At 41.2% G+C, this 14,086-nt stretch overlaps 1 protein-coding gene across 3 annotated transcripts in view; it reads left to right on the plus strand.

Annotated features, from left to right (window-relative positions):
* Positions 1-14,086, plus strand: part of EPS8L3 (EPS8 like 3) — a 195,628-nt gene that overhangs the window by 141,379 nt on the left and 40,163 nt on the right. For all 3 annotated transcript variants that reach the window (XM_040337634.1, XM_040337633.1, XM_040337632.1), the window contains exons 14-15: positions 4,706-4,805; positions 5,925-5,959. In XM_040337634.1, coding sequence (XP_040193568.1) covers positions 4,706-4,805; positions 5,925-5,959 — 135 coding nt within the window. The remainder of the gene's footprint in view (positions 1-4,705; positions 4,806-5,924; positions 5,960-14,086) is intronic.

Here is a 14,086-nt window from a genome sequence, read left to right on the forward strand (position 1 = left end):
TTCTATTCTTTTCTTATATATTCGAATTCAAATGTATTCTATTTGAAATTCAAATTTCAGAAGATGGTTATTTTCTATGTTATTCTATTCTATTTGTTTTTATTATATTCTAGTCTATTCTATTCTTTTTTTCTATTTTGTTCTGTTTTACTGTATTATATTATATTCTTTTATTTTCTGTTATATTCTTTTCTAGTCTATTATTTTTTTCTCTATTACTTTTATTTTCTATTCAATTTTATTCTCTTTGGAAATTGAAAAGCTATTCGAATTCGAAAAGCATTCGAAAATGACTCAAAAACGGTTACAAATTTGAAATTTGTCTGAATATTTTTTGTTATTTCAGATTTGTTTACATTTGGTACTATTGTAATTCAGAAATTCGGATACATCTGAATTTCCAAAAAACAAAAATTCGTCCGACTTTTAATTTGGAATAAAATGAACTGTACATGTCTACTGGCAATCTCCCTCTGGGAAATGCAGTTCAAAAGCTCTTGATTATAGTATGGTTTCTCTTGTCTGGACTACAGTTTCCACAGTGCAATGCTACCTGACTCAATCTGTTCAATCTATTGAACTCTTTCTGCTCAGCAGCTCCCTCCTCTTGCTGCTATAGCTGCTATCCAGTTCAGGGGAGCAGATACAGAAAGCAACTGCAACCAGTGTTTCTCTCACTATCCATTCTTAGACCAGCACCTGGCTACAGGTGAATATGTAAAAATTGCTCACATCCATAAAGGGTTATAGGTGCAAAACCTAAAGTGCCTAATGATGTGAAATATTTGTAATAAAAGCCTAAATGACCTGATGACTTCATGGTGTTTTTTTTGTCAAGCATTATGTATGTTTTTATTTAATATAATAATGTGATTTGGTAATGCTAGCCAATGAATAGACTATTCTGGTTTCCTAGGGAGCTCTTCGGGGTTTATCATTTTAATTCAATAACATTTTTAATCTTAATTTTTTTATAATTGATTGTTTTTTTGAGTTATTTGTTTAATATTTATAAACAATGTAAGCCTTATTAATGTATGACATTGTAGTAAATGTTGCCCATAGTCAGGTTTGTATTTTGGGTATGCAACCTGACTTCCGGTAATACAGTGCCTTGAGAAAGTATTCGGCCCCCTTGAGCTTTGCGACCTTTTGCCACATTTCAGGCTTCAAACATAAAGATATAAAACTGTAATTTGTTTTGAAGAATCAACAACAAGTGGGACACAATCATGAAGTGGAGCGAAATGTATTGGATATTTCAAACTGTTTTAACAAATAAAAAAGTGAAAAATTGGGCGTGCAAAATTATTCAGCCCCCTTTAAGTTAATACTTTGTAGTGCCACCTTTTGCTGCGATTACAGCTGTAAGTCGCTTGGGGTATGTCTCTATCAGTTTTGCCCATTTCTCCTTGCAAAACCGCTCGAGCTCAGTGAGGTTGGATGGAGAGCGTTTGTGAACAGCAGTTTTCAGTTCTTTCCACAGATTCTCGATTGGATTCAGGTCTTGACTTTGACTTGGCCATTCTAACACCTGGATATGTTTATTTGTGAACCATTCCATTGTAGATTTTGCTTTATATTTTGGATCATTGTCTTGTTGGAAGACAAATCTCCGTCCCAGTCTCAGGTCTTTTGCAGACTCCATTAGGTTTTCTTCCAGAATGGTCCTGTATTTGGCTCCATCCATCTTCCCATCAATTTTAACCATCTTCCCTGTCCCTGCTGAAGAAAAGCAGGCCCAAACCATGATGATGCCACCACCATGTTTGACAGTGGGGATGGTGTGTTCAGGGTGATGAGCTGTGTTGCTTTTACGCCAAACATAACGTTTTGCATTGTTGCCAAAAAGTTCGATTTTGGTTTCATCTGACCAGAGCACCTTCTTCCACATGTTTGGTGTGTCTCCCAGGTGGCTTGTGGCAAACTTTAAACTACACTTTTTATGGATATCTTAAAGAAATGGCTTTCTTCTTGTCACTCTTCCATAAAGGCCAGATTTGTGCAGTATACGACTGATTGTTGTCCTATGGACAGAGTCTCCCACCTCAGCTGTAGATCTCTGCAGTTCATCCAGAGTGATCATGGGTCTCTTGGCTGCATCTCTGATCAGTCTTCTCCTTGAATGAGCTGAAAGTTTAGAGGGACGGCCAGGTCTTCGTAGATTTGCAGTGGTCTGATACTCCTTCCATTTCAATATTATCGCTTGCACAGTGCTCCTTGGGATGTTTAAATCTTGGGAAATCTTTTTGTATCCAAATCCGGCTTTTTACTTCTCCACAACAGTATCTTGGACCTGCCTGGTGTGTTCCTTGTTCTTCATGATGCTCTCTGCGCTTTAAACGGACCTCTGAGACTATCACAGTGCAGGTGCATTTATACGGAGACTTCATTACACACAGGTGGATTCTATTTATCATCATTAGTCATTTAGGTCAACATTGGATCATTCAGAGATCCTCACTGAACTTCTGGAGAGAGTTTGCTTCACTGAAAGTAAAGGCGCTGAATAATTTTGCACGCCCAATTTTTCACTTTTTTATTTGTTAAAAAAGTTTGAAATATCCAATAAATTTCGTTCCACTTCATGATTGTGTCCCACTTGTTGTTGATTCTTCAAAAAAAATTACAGTTTTATATCTTTATGTTTGAAGCCTGAAATGTGGCAAAAGGTCGCAAAGTTCAAAGGGGCTGAATACTTTCGCAAGGCACTGTATATAGATTGCGTTTTAAATAAAGTTGTTATGGAGTATCGTTTGGCCGTTGGAGCCGGGACAGAGGCTGTATTCAGTTTAATCCCCTACCCTCTGCTAATTGATGGACACATTTAAGCTCATCCAGCGTGTGACCAGGTACGCTTCCTGATAACGTTGGTAACGAAACGTACGTCGAGGCGGTACCTGGTCACGCACAGTACACAACTTCCGGTCCCGCTGGCTCACCATTCTCAGAGGTGGAACGCACGCCAGCTTCTGCAGCTTAGGGAGCATCTCTCCACAAACTTACGCCATGCAGCCTCGATGCCAGGTTCAGGGCACTCACAAAAGTAAGCAGCCATTTGGCGTCCCTTTTTTATCATATATTTTTAATAAAATGGAATTATACTATTGCGGTCATTTCTTTGGTCTCGCATATCGCAACTGGAGTTTTTTGAACATAAGGAGTCCGAGTCCCATATGCAGTAAAGGCTTTGTTGTCTGAGCTCTGATTGACCTCTTTTTTGGCAAAAAGGGTCAACTACATGTGGTAAGGTGCCATCCACACTTTGAGCACTTTTGGGTGTCTATTCACAGTCGGTGAAGGTGGAGCAATTTGCAGTGAATTTGAAGGACTTTTGTTTACGCACACAGCACTTTATTCAAGGACTTTATAGTTATCTATCTTAGTGGTATTCACCACATCAACCATCTTTCATTGATGCACTATTATTTTAATATAGCACAATGTCACTTTATTCACTTTTCCAATTTGCTAGTTTGATATAGCAATTGATGTAATATATAGTTGCACAGTATATCATTTATATTTTGCGATTCAAATAGGCTGGGGGAATTTGTCTTTGCAGTTTGTGTATTTGTATGTATATCTATTATACATTATAGCGCCCCCACCCTCTTCTTTTTTTAGAACATATGCACTGTTAATATTATGTTTGAATTTCAATGATAGCTCTACTTTAAAAAATAAATAAAAATGTGCATTCAAAACCTAAAAATAGTTTAATGTCATTTAATGTGTAAACTACTGACTGTAGGCTACATAGGGGCTTCCAGACTTTGCCTTCAATAACATCACTAAACAGAAGGCAATTGTCTGTTGGAATATGGCATTTTCTAGGACCATAAAAATTGTGGGCCAGATTCACATAGAATTAGGCTTTGCTGCGTCGGCGTAACGTATCCCATTTACGTTACACCGCCGCAAGTTTTCAGCGTAAGTGCTTGATTCACAAAGCACTTGCCTGTAAACTTGCGGCGGCGTAGCGTAAATCCGCCCGGCGCAAGCCCCGCCTAATTCAAATGGGGCGGGGAGCATTTAAATTAGGCGCGTTCCCGCGCCGAACTTACGGCGCATGCTCCGTCCCTAAAATTACCCGACGTGCATTGCGCTAAATGACGTCGCGAGGACATCATTGGTTTTGGCGTTAACGTAAATGGCGTCCAGCGCCATTCACGGACGACTTACGCAAACGACGTGAAATTTCAAATTTCAACGCGGGAACGAAGGCCATACTTAACATTGGCTAAACCACCTAGAGGGCAGGTTTAGTTTTACGCCGCGTATCTCTACGGAAACGACGTAAATTTACAGCGACGGGCAAAGCGTACGTTCGTGAATCGGCGTAACTAGTCATTTGCATATTCTACCCTGACCGCAATGGAATCGCCACCTAGCGGCCGGCCTAGAATTGCAGCCTAAGATCCGACGGTGTAAGTCAATTACACCTGTCGGATCTTTGGGAGATCTATGCGTAACCTGATTCTATGAATAAGGCGCATAGTTACAACGGACGGATCTCAGAGATACGACGGCGTATCAGGAGATACGCCGTCGTATCTCTTTTGTGAATCTGGCCCTGTGTATTTTTTTCAACTTTATATTGTATATTGTATATTGTATTGTATTTTATGGTTATAAGCCTTTAAAATTAGATAAAAGTTACTAGTTAGCGGCTTCATCTTTTCAAATTTTACTTTCTTTATAGAGCTGATTGGCCTAATGCTAAGATGATCCCACCATATATACCAGTATTCTTTGATGGATGGATTCTTCCAAATGTAAACTCAATAAATGGACAGCCAAAGGTAAACAGAGATATCAAAATGTTAGCTGTCAACTTAAAAATTAACTCTACATATAGGGGCTGATTTACTACAAGCAATTAGGCTGTTCACTTTGTAATGGAAGGGAAAATTGCCCCAGAGCTTAGTGATTGTGGTGAAGTCTCACATTCAAATAATACCCAATTACGTGCAAAGAAAAAAATGTAAATACTTGTGTGTTCATGGTTGGAAGATGTAAGTCTTTACCTTATTCACTAAACTCTAGTGCAAATTCCCTTGCAAAGTCAACAGCCACCTTGCCTTTAGTACATCAACCCCACAGTGTCTACTGTGGATTACATGATTACATGAGTACATCCACATCATAATATTGTTCACTGGTAATATAAAATACCTTCACTACAGTTTCAAAAATACAAGTCAACTCCCCTGGACATTGGACTCTACAAACTCTGTAACCACGATATGTACACTTAAATGTAAAATAAATATTTAATGAGGGTTTGCACGCACCTCTGAAAGGCTACTATGGACTCTACTGACCTGTGCTCAAATTCTTGGTGGCTGCGATTGCATTGTACTACCAGTGATAGCCACCTCACCAGCTTGTACTGCACCGCTGGGAAATATAGCCTTCCATAAGGTATCAGTGATCAACATCAGGGTCGCCTTTAAGGCAGGGTAAAAGGGGAAGCTGCCCTGGGCCCCATCATTGTTGTGGGGCCCAAAGCAGCTGCCTCATACTTGCCAACTATCCCAGTTTAAATTCTCTTGTCCCTTGAAGATTTAGTCCTGTGCTGTGTCCCGATATCTCAGCGTGAAGTTACTGTTACTAATGCTGCGCAGCTCTGCTCTGTTGCTGTGTACAGATGACTCATCTGCAGACTCTATGATTACTCTCAAATGTAAATTGATATCTTACAAAATATAAACACTTTTACTGGTTAAACTGAAATGCTAAATTGTCTTGGTCCTGAAAGGGGCTAAATAAATAGGAGGTATATACACGCCTTTCACTAACATCCTTCTTTTCTGCTTCTACTTCACTAGTCCTTCTAGTCGTATAAACATATAAATATGTAAATAAATATTAGTAATGATCTAAAGGAATAACTGAATTTATTTTTCATCAATCTATAGGTCCAAGAAAACCTGCAGACTCCGTCCACCAATCAGTAAGTGTTTAAATATAAAAAACAAAGTCTTTCACGCTTGCTAATTTTTTAGGAAAGGACCCTTTCATACCTGCATGTTCCATTTTGGTGCATTGATACTTACATAATTTCTTTATCCAAAATATTCTTATTGTAATCTTTGTTGACAAACCTCTGTACTAATATCTCAGTTTATTCATATTAATCTTCTAATTTGTCACAATTTCTCCTTTAGGCCCCATACACACGAGAGGATTTATCCGCAGATACGGTCCAGCCTCGAGGATTTCAGAAGGTTTCTATGCGATGGCGTGTACTCACCATCGCATTGAAATCCGCGCTGAAATCCTCTGGCGATGACGTGTCGCGCCGTCGCCGCTATTATGACGCGGCGACGGGCGCGACGCTGTCATATAAGGAATTCCACGCATGCGTCAAATCATTACGACGCGTGCGGGGAATCCCTTTGGACGGATGGATCCGGTGAGTCTGTACAGACGAGCGGATCCATCCTTTGGGATGGACTTCAGCAGATGGATTTGTTGAGCATGTCAGCAAATATTCATCTGCTGAAAATCCATCCCAGGGGAGATTTATCCGAGGATAAATATCCGCAGGAGTGTACACACCATAGAATCTATCCGCTGAAACCCATTTGATGGGATTTATCTGCGGATAGATTCTATGGTGTGTACGGGGCCTTATCCAGGAGGTTTGGACAAACAAATCTCATGGTAAAACCCTTCCTACTACAAATATACCTCAGTCATTTGCTAGTGTGCTAGGATGGTTTTCTTCCACACTGCTGTTTTAAAGACTAACCAGAGATATTTTTTTAGTTTTTCTTTATAATTTTTTTCTTTAATCAAGACTTTTCACTACACTACTGCTGAAGGTTTCCCTTCCAATTTGCAGCTATCTGAAACTGAGCTAGATGGAAAGTGGAGTGTCTTCCAGGTCCAGAGCCACTGACATTGCTTCTGTGTATGCGCAGTCTTTAAAGACTCATCCAGTGAGCAGGCCTGTCAGACTAACCATCAGGGACTCACTGATCTTTACGGAAAAAAAAAGGGAGAATATGGGAATCCCACCTATTTATAAAACTGCAGTACTCACCGATAGTCTTGGGAGGGTCTAATAAGCAATATATGCCTACAGATAGAAAAAAATAAAAAAGAACAGACAAGTACACACCCTAAAGAGTTAACTACACATTTATTTAAATAGAACACTAAAATTATGTATCAAAAGTACAAATGGACATATAAACACCAAGTCCCCTATCTAATATAGGGAATAGACCAAAAAATTCCCCATATGATAATCCAATGACGGTATGAGCATCTGACTAGCTGGAAAGTACCTCCCTAGAAGGGAGACAAATAAACAGCATGCACACCCACCCTCCCCCAAAGACAAACACCCCCAAATACACCCAATACAAAGACCGAGTCACTGTCTGAATAAATACCCTAATGTGTTCCTACATGGGGCAGTGTATCCTTATTGCAGGTACTGTATACACTGTCCACACGTGGAACCCATGCGCTGGAGAAAAAATCAAAAATGAATTGAATATATATATATATATATATATATATATATATATATATATATATATATTATAAATCTACCTCAGTAACGGACACTTGGAGAGAGATGTAGGAAAGCCAGTCACAACTCCAAAAATTGAAAAAATATTAACGATGAGATATCCATTAGAGGCACAGGTGATCAACCTCAGCAATACAGGTATAGTCTTAATCAGTTCTCCATAAGATCAGAGTTGTAGGTGAATATAAAGCGTATCAAACGCCATTGAAAAATTATCTTTCCACTCAGAGGTATGTCCAGATCTATGTGTCACCTGAATAGCTGTAATAAGAAAGATAATCTATTATGGCCAAGTCGATTGGTATCCCACAGCGTGTGGGTAATTACCTTCTATGAAAAGATGATATATAATCAAAGGCTCATAATATATAGTAACTTCCAATAAAAACTGCCAGGTGTCGAGGGGGCGTGGCTCGAGTGAATGGCTGTGTGATTCTACAGCTCCGCAGTAATCCCGGCATTAGCGTCTTCACAGCGGCTAGAGGAAAGTGTCACCCGCACATCGCACTGCCCGGACACAGCAGCAGCCTCCTGACACATTGTCCAAGTGGAGGAAGGACAGGAAGCTGCCTAAAAATCTCCCTGACTTCTACCCCCCGAGAATACCTGGCACAGTTCTCCTCTCCTCTCTCTGGACAAAACCTCGGGCAGTGTGTGGGAACCCCTCAAACTCCTAACAAGACTGGTGAGTTTTCTCCCCCTAACTCACCCACTACATCCAGCCCCGCCAAGTCCAGGACTAAAGAGCCTGAGCTCCCTGCATGGTTTCTCTCCCTCCTCCACAGCAAGCATCAGCGCTGGATGCTTTCCCTGCCTCAGATCAGCCACTGTCTGAAAACACGATGAAAAGTATGCTGCTCTAACTGAGGCAGACTCTCTACAGTGATCTATCTACTGCAGTGTCATCTCTCTCTGCCACTGTGCAGCAGCATGAGCAAAGCATTACCTTTATTGAAAAGAAAATGGGAGATCTATTCTCTGCCCATAATGAGCTAGTGGATGGCTTTGCAGATCGTGATGATGAGCTTCAATTGATCAACCTTAAACTCGCAGAACTCCAGGCGAAACAATATAAAATTCCCGCAATGTCCCAGAAACGGTCCAAAATCCTGACCTGGTGCAATACCTGCAATCTTTTATGTGCACACTACTACCTGACCTAACTGACCGTGAAATGGAGATTGACAGAGCGCATAGACTTCCCAAACCCCCTCACCTTCCATCCTCTGCACCTAGGGATGTACTGGCCCGCATTCATTTTTTTACAGTTAAAGAAAAGGTCATGTACGCCCCTAAACGCATGGCGAGACTTCCCGACCCTTACTCTATGCTCTCTATGCTGACCTTTCCAAGGCAACGATGGAAAATGGTAGGCAGCTGGCAACTATAACCAAAGCTCTACAAAATCATAAAATGCCCTATAAATGGGGCTTTCCCACCAAACTCCTGATAACTCATCAAAATAAAACACATGCTATAAGAACACTTCCTGCAGGCCTTAAACTCCTGAGGAACTGGTGCATCATACCAGAAGAAGAGCCGGTCCCTTCTGACCTCCTTGCAACACGCATGGAAACAGGAGGGGCATATCAAGATGCCTGATGATACAACGGATAACCTTTCCTACACTTATCCTAATGTACGGCTGGGTACCATCACTATTCACTGGACTCCGCCTACCTTACGAGTGGTCCCTGTTATACCTGTTTATCAGTGGACCTTCTCCCCCATCGATTGTTAGCAAAACTTTCTGCACATTGAGCCCGTGTTTTGTTTAGGGCTCTCCCTTTTTACATACAGAACTCTCCTCCTGAACCCCACACCAGCAAAACCTTCAACCTCCCTTCAAACCAATTAGTTCCTGAACACTCCTGTACTGGACAACTGGTAATCGATTCAGCCCAATTTTCATTAAAACGGACTGACACAGCACACACCTTCGCCTGAAACTTGTGGATCCTTTATTGAGACTCACATCTAGCAATGGCATTCAAAGTAGTCTCTATAAATGCCAGGGGCCTAAACTCCCTTTAAAAAAAGATCTGCGCTACTTAAGGAAGCCAATACCCAAAAAGCCGACATCCTATTAGTGCAAGAAACCCACTTTGCAGCCGATAAAACCCCCAAGTTCACACTGAAAAATTACAGCCAAATCTTCCTAGTCTAAGGCCCAAAAAAGAAGAATGGAGTCCTCCTGGCGATACGAGACCCCTTGCATTTCCAACTACATCAATCCATTCTGGATCCTCAAGGCCGTTACCTTATTCTTTTATGTGACATTAACCAAACCACCTACACATTGGCCAATATATATGGTCCAAACAAGCAACAAGTACGATTTTTACAAGAAATTAAATAATATCCAGAAAGGAAGAGTACTCATTGGAGGTGCCTTCAACATAACAGGTGACCCAAATATGGACACCACATCAACCACCCAACGTCATCGACCTGCCTTGAACCCCTTTCTTCGAACAAACAATCTCTTCGATATTTGGAGATGCCAGCACGGTAATGAACGGGACTTCTCCTACTTTTCCTCTTCGATATTTGGAGATGCCAGCACGGTAATGAACGGGACTTCTCCTACTTTTCCTCTTCTCAACTCTCTTATTCTCGGATAGACTTCTTCCTTGCTGACAAGATTACTCTTCAGAATGTAACTGCATCAACGATCGGTTCCATTACATGGTCAGACCAAGCGCCGGTCTCCATAACAGTGGGGAACCGTGGATCAAAAGTACCATTTATATGGAGACTTGATAGTTCTCTCATCGCAGACTCTGGTAACTCCCAAACAATAACCACTGAACACCACGCTTTCTTTCATCTGAACGACCAACCGAACACTGATCGATTTGTAATGTGGTCTGCATACAAGGCATACATGCATGGAATCCTCATTAAACTTCAAAGTAGGGTTAAAAGCCAGAGGTCTAGGAGAATTGAAGAGGCCCTTTCTCAACTGCACAATTAGAAAATCAAAACAAGCAAAATCCCTCCCATAAACTTGCTAATGAAATCCTTGACTGGAGGCACAAATTTCGCTCACTTTTACTCTACAAATTTGAACACAATCTTAAATTGGCTAAGGCCAGATACTATGCCCTAGGAAATAAGGCAGGAGCCTTACTGGCTCGACAGGTCAAAACACAACGACACAAACATAAAATTGCATCCCTCTACCATCCAACCGCCTAACAACTCCTCACTAACCCACAAGATATAGCAAATGCCTTTGGTAACTACTATTCCTCTCTTTACAATCTGACAAAGGACCCATCTACACCTCAACCTACTGATCCAATTATTCAAGGCTTCTTAGCCTCAATTGATCTCCCATCTGTAACCCCCGGCCAACTACATATACTCTCCCAACCCTTCACAAATTATGAAATTCTCAAGGCCATTAACACTTTGCCCCTTTAAAAGTCACCTGGGGAAGATGGCTACACCAATGAATTTTACAAGAAATTTGCCACCCTTGTCTCCCCTCACCTTACGACCCTCTTCAACTCAGCTGCCACCTCTGGCTCTCTTCCAATTGATATGTTACGCTCTATTATAACCACCATCCCCAAACCGGAGAAAGATCCTGCCTTTGCGACTAATTATAGGCCCATATCACTCCTTAACACGGATGTAAAAATCTATGCTAAAGCTATTGCATCTAGATTGTTGAAGTGTCTCCCATCCTTGGTTCACCCAGACCAAGTTGGCTTTATACCAGACAGACAAGCCCCTGATGCAACTAGGAGGGTCATCAACCTGATACATAAAGTCACTCAGTCACGAACGCCTTCTCTGTTCCTATCTCTGGATGCAGAGAAGGCATTCGATAGAGTAAACTGGAGATTTTTGAAAGAAGTACTTACTAAATTTGGCATCACTGGACGATTTCAATCTGCGATTCTCTCCCTATACTCCAATCCAACTGCCAGAATTCTGACAGAGGGAACCCTATCTACACCTTTCGAAATCTCCAACGGCACCTGCCAAGGGTGCCCGCTTTCCCCTCTAATTTTTGCTCTCCTAATGGAGCCTTTAGCTACGAAGATTAGAGAGGACAAACGCATCTCAGGCATTCACCACAACGGCATGGAACACAAAATAAGTTTCTTTGCTGACGACGTCATACTCCTTGTCACAGACCCAACCCACTCAATGCCAGCAATCCAAGAAATCCTTAACCAATTTTGTCTAGCCTCTTTTTACAAGCTCAATTCCTCCAAATCCCTGATACTCCCTGTAAATCTCTCGAAAAGACAAGAATCCCTCCTGAAAGAGAATCTTCCCTTTACTTGGTCAAATCAATCCATACCATACCTAGGGATAAAATTGGCACCCTCACTTCGCCTCCTATATGATCTTAACTATCGTGCTTTCCAAAAAACAGCTTCCTAACTTGCTATGTCAAATGCGCACAACTGGTCTATCCAAAATAGGCAAAATTGCCTCCTTTAAGATGCTGCTTTTGCCCAAAATTCTTTACCTATTCCGCACGGTAACTATACCTATGCCCCTTTCCTTCTTTACCTCAATACAAAAATTAATATCGAGTCATGTCTGGGATGCCAAACCTCCCAGATGTGCCCACCACATCCTAACTAGACATCACAAAAAAGGAGGAGTAGGTCTTTCCCACATCCAAAACTACTATTATGCTTCCATCATGGACAAGCTTTACTACTGGTGGCATCCAACTCCCGATAAGACCTGGTCCATCATAGAGTCATCCTCCTATCTGCCAAATAACTTGGTAGATATCCTCTTACTCACTTCAGCGGGTTCTCCTCCTGACAAACTGACCCCATCCCCACCAATTGCAGCTTCTCTGGCTGCCTGGCAAAAATTCACCCACCTCAAACCTGTTAATAATCCACTTCATTCCCTACCGATACCTCTCAAAGCGCTAACAGCCCACCTGTCAGATATTAAAATACAACACTGGCAGAAATATAGGATTAATACTTTATCTGATTTGTACAAGAATGGCTCTCCTAAACCCTTCAGAGATCTCCAAACTGAATACAACATACCTGACACCGAAGATTTTACATACATGAGAATCTCCCACTTCCTTAAAACTTCTAAAATCCCCTCATTGATTACCATTCCTGAACCTCTTTATAACTTCTACACTCGTTCGGTTTATCCTAAACATGGTGTTTTCATAATTTATTCAGCTCTCAGTGACAATCGTCCTTTCTCCATAATCACCACCCTCTTGAAATGGGTCGAAGAACTGAATGTGAGTCCCACTCCTGATATGTGGACACGGGCCTTCAAACTTACATACACAGCCTCCCACTGCTCCAACCACTGGGAATCCTACCAAAAAACATACACAAATGGTACCTGACACCATTCCGACTCTCAAAGTTCTTCCCAGGGCATCCAGCTACCTGCTGGAGGTCCTGTGGAAGTACTGGGACTATAGCGCACATCCTGTGGTTCTGCAGATCCCTAAGCTCATACTGGAGACAGATCTTTGCTCTGATCTCCTCCATATCACATATCACAGTCGCTCCTAACCCTGCCCTAGAACTACTGCATCTTGGGATAGAGAAATTTCCACCCGGAACACGGGTAGTAATAATACATCTCTTACTAGCGGCAAAGATAAATATCACCAAACTCTGGAAAACGACTGAAGTCCCTTCCATTTTCAGCACAATTGCAGCTCTGAATCTTCAATGCGAGATGGAGAGATTAGTTGCCAGGAAAAATTTCAGTATGGCAAAATTTCTCACTGAATGGTCAGCTTGGTTCACACACCCAAAATGTACTGTAACAATATGATGTTTTCTATATCACAGAGTCAAATTGTCGATATCTTTCTTCTCTTTTTCCTAATACTATAAAACGCAAATTTGCACCCTGCTGGTGTCCCCCCCCCCACTCCTCATCCCCACATCATGTCCCACCTTATCCCCTCCCACTGGTGCTGAACATGTTAACATCTATAACTTGCGTATTGTTCATACCTTGTAAGATAGGCTACACTACAATGGAACTGAACTACCTAATCTTTGTTTTTATGCTCCAGTTGGGACAACTGACTTGATTGATTAATTATTTGTACTCATTGTTCATTTTTCTGAAAATACTAATAAAGAAATATTGAATAAAAAAAAAGAAAACTGCCAGGTGTCATATGTCCATGTATAACCACATTAATGGATAAATCCTAGTTGGCAAGTGGTTGTAATATACAGCTGGATTCCAAGCAGTAATTCCTGCAGTGGACTGTGCAGTATTTACTCACTGTTTTGAAGGCTAGGCATCACTCACAGAGATAATCATCCATTGATCGGTACATGTATGTCCATAACGTAGAGTAGACGACTTAAAAGCAAACAGATGAGGATGGTGTACAGGTGATGCTGTGGTCAATGTCTCTCTGAGTTAAATATAAGCTACAAGCCAAGATTGTTAAAAGGTACGTCTGTATAAAGAGATGGTCATCCTGATGTCAATCAGTTAAATCTCATGTAGTGTCCTCCAGACGACAGTTGTTTTAGCTACAGGATA

Source organism: Rana temporaria, chromosome 2 (assembly GCF_905171775.1).
Source record: "Rana temporaria chromosome 2, aRanTem1.1, whole genome shotgun sequence".
In the NCBI taxonomy this organism is placed as follows: domain Eukaryota; kingdom Metazoa; phylum Chordata; class Amphibia; order Anura; family Ranidae; genus Rana; species Rana temporaria.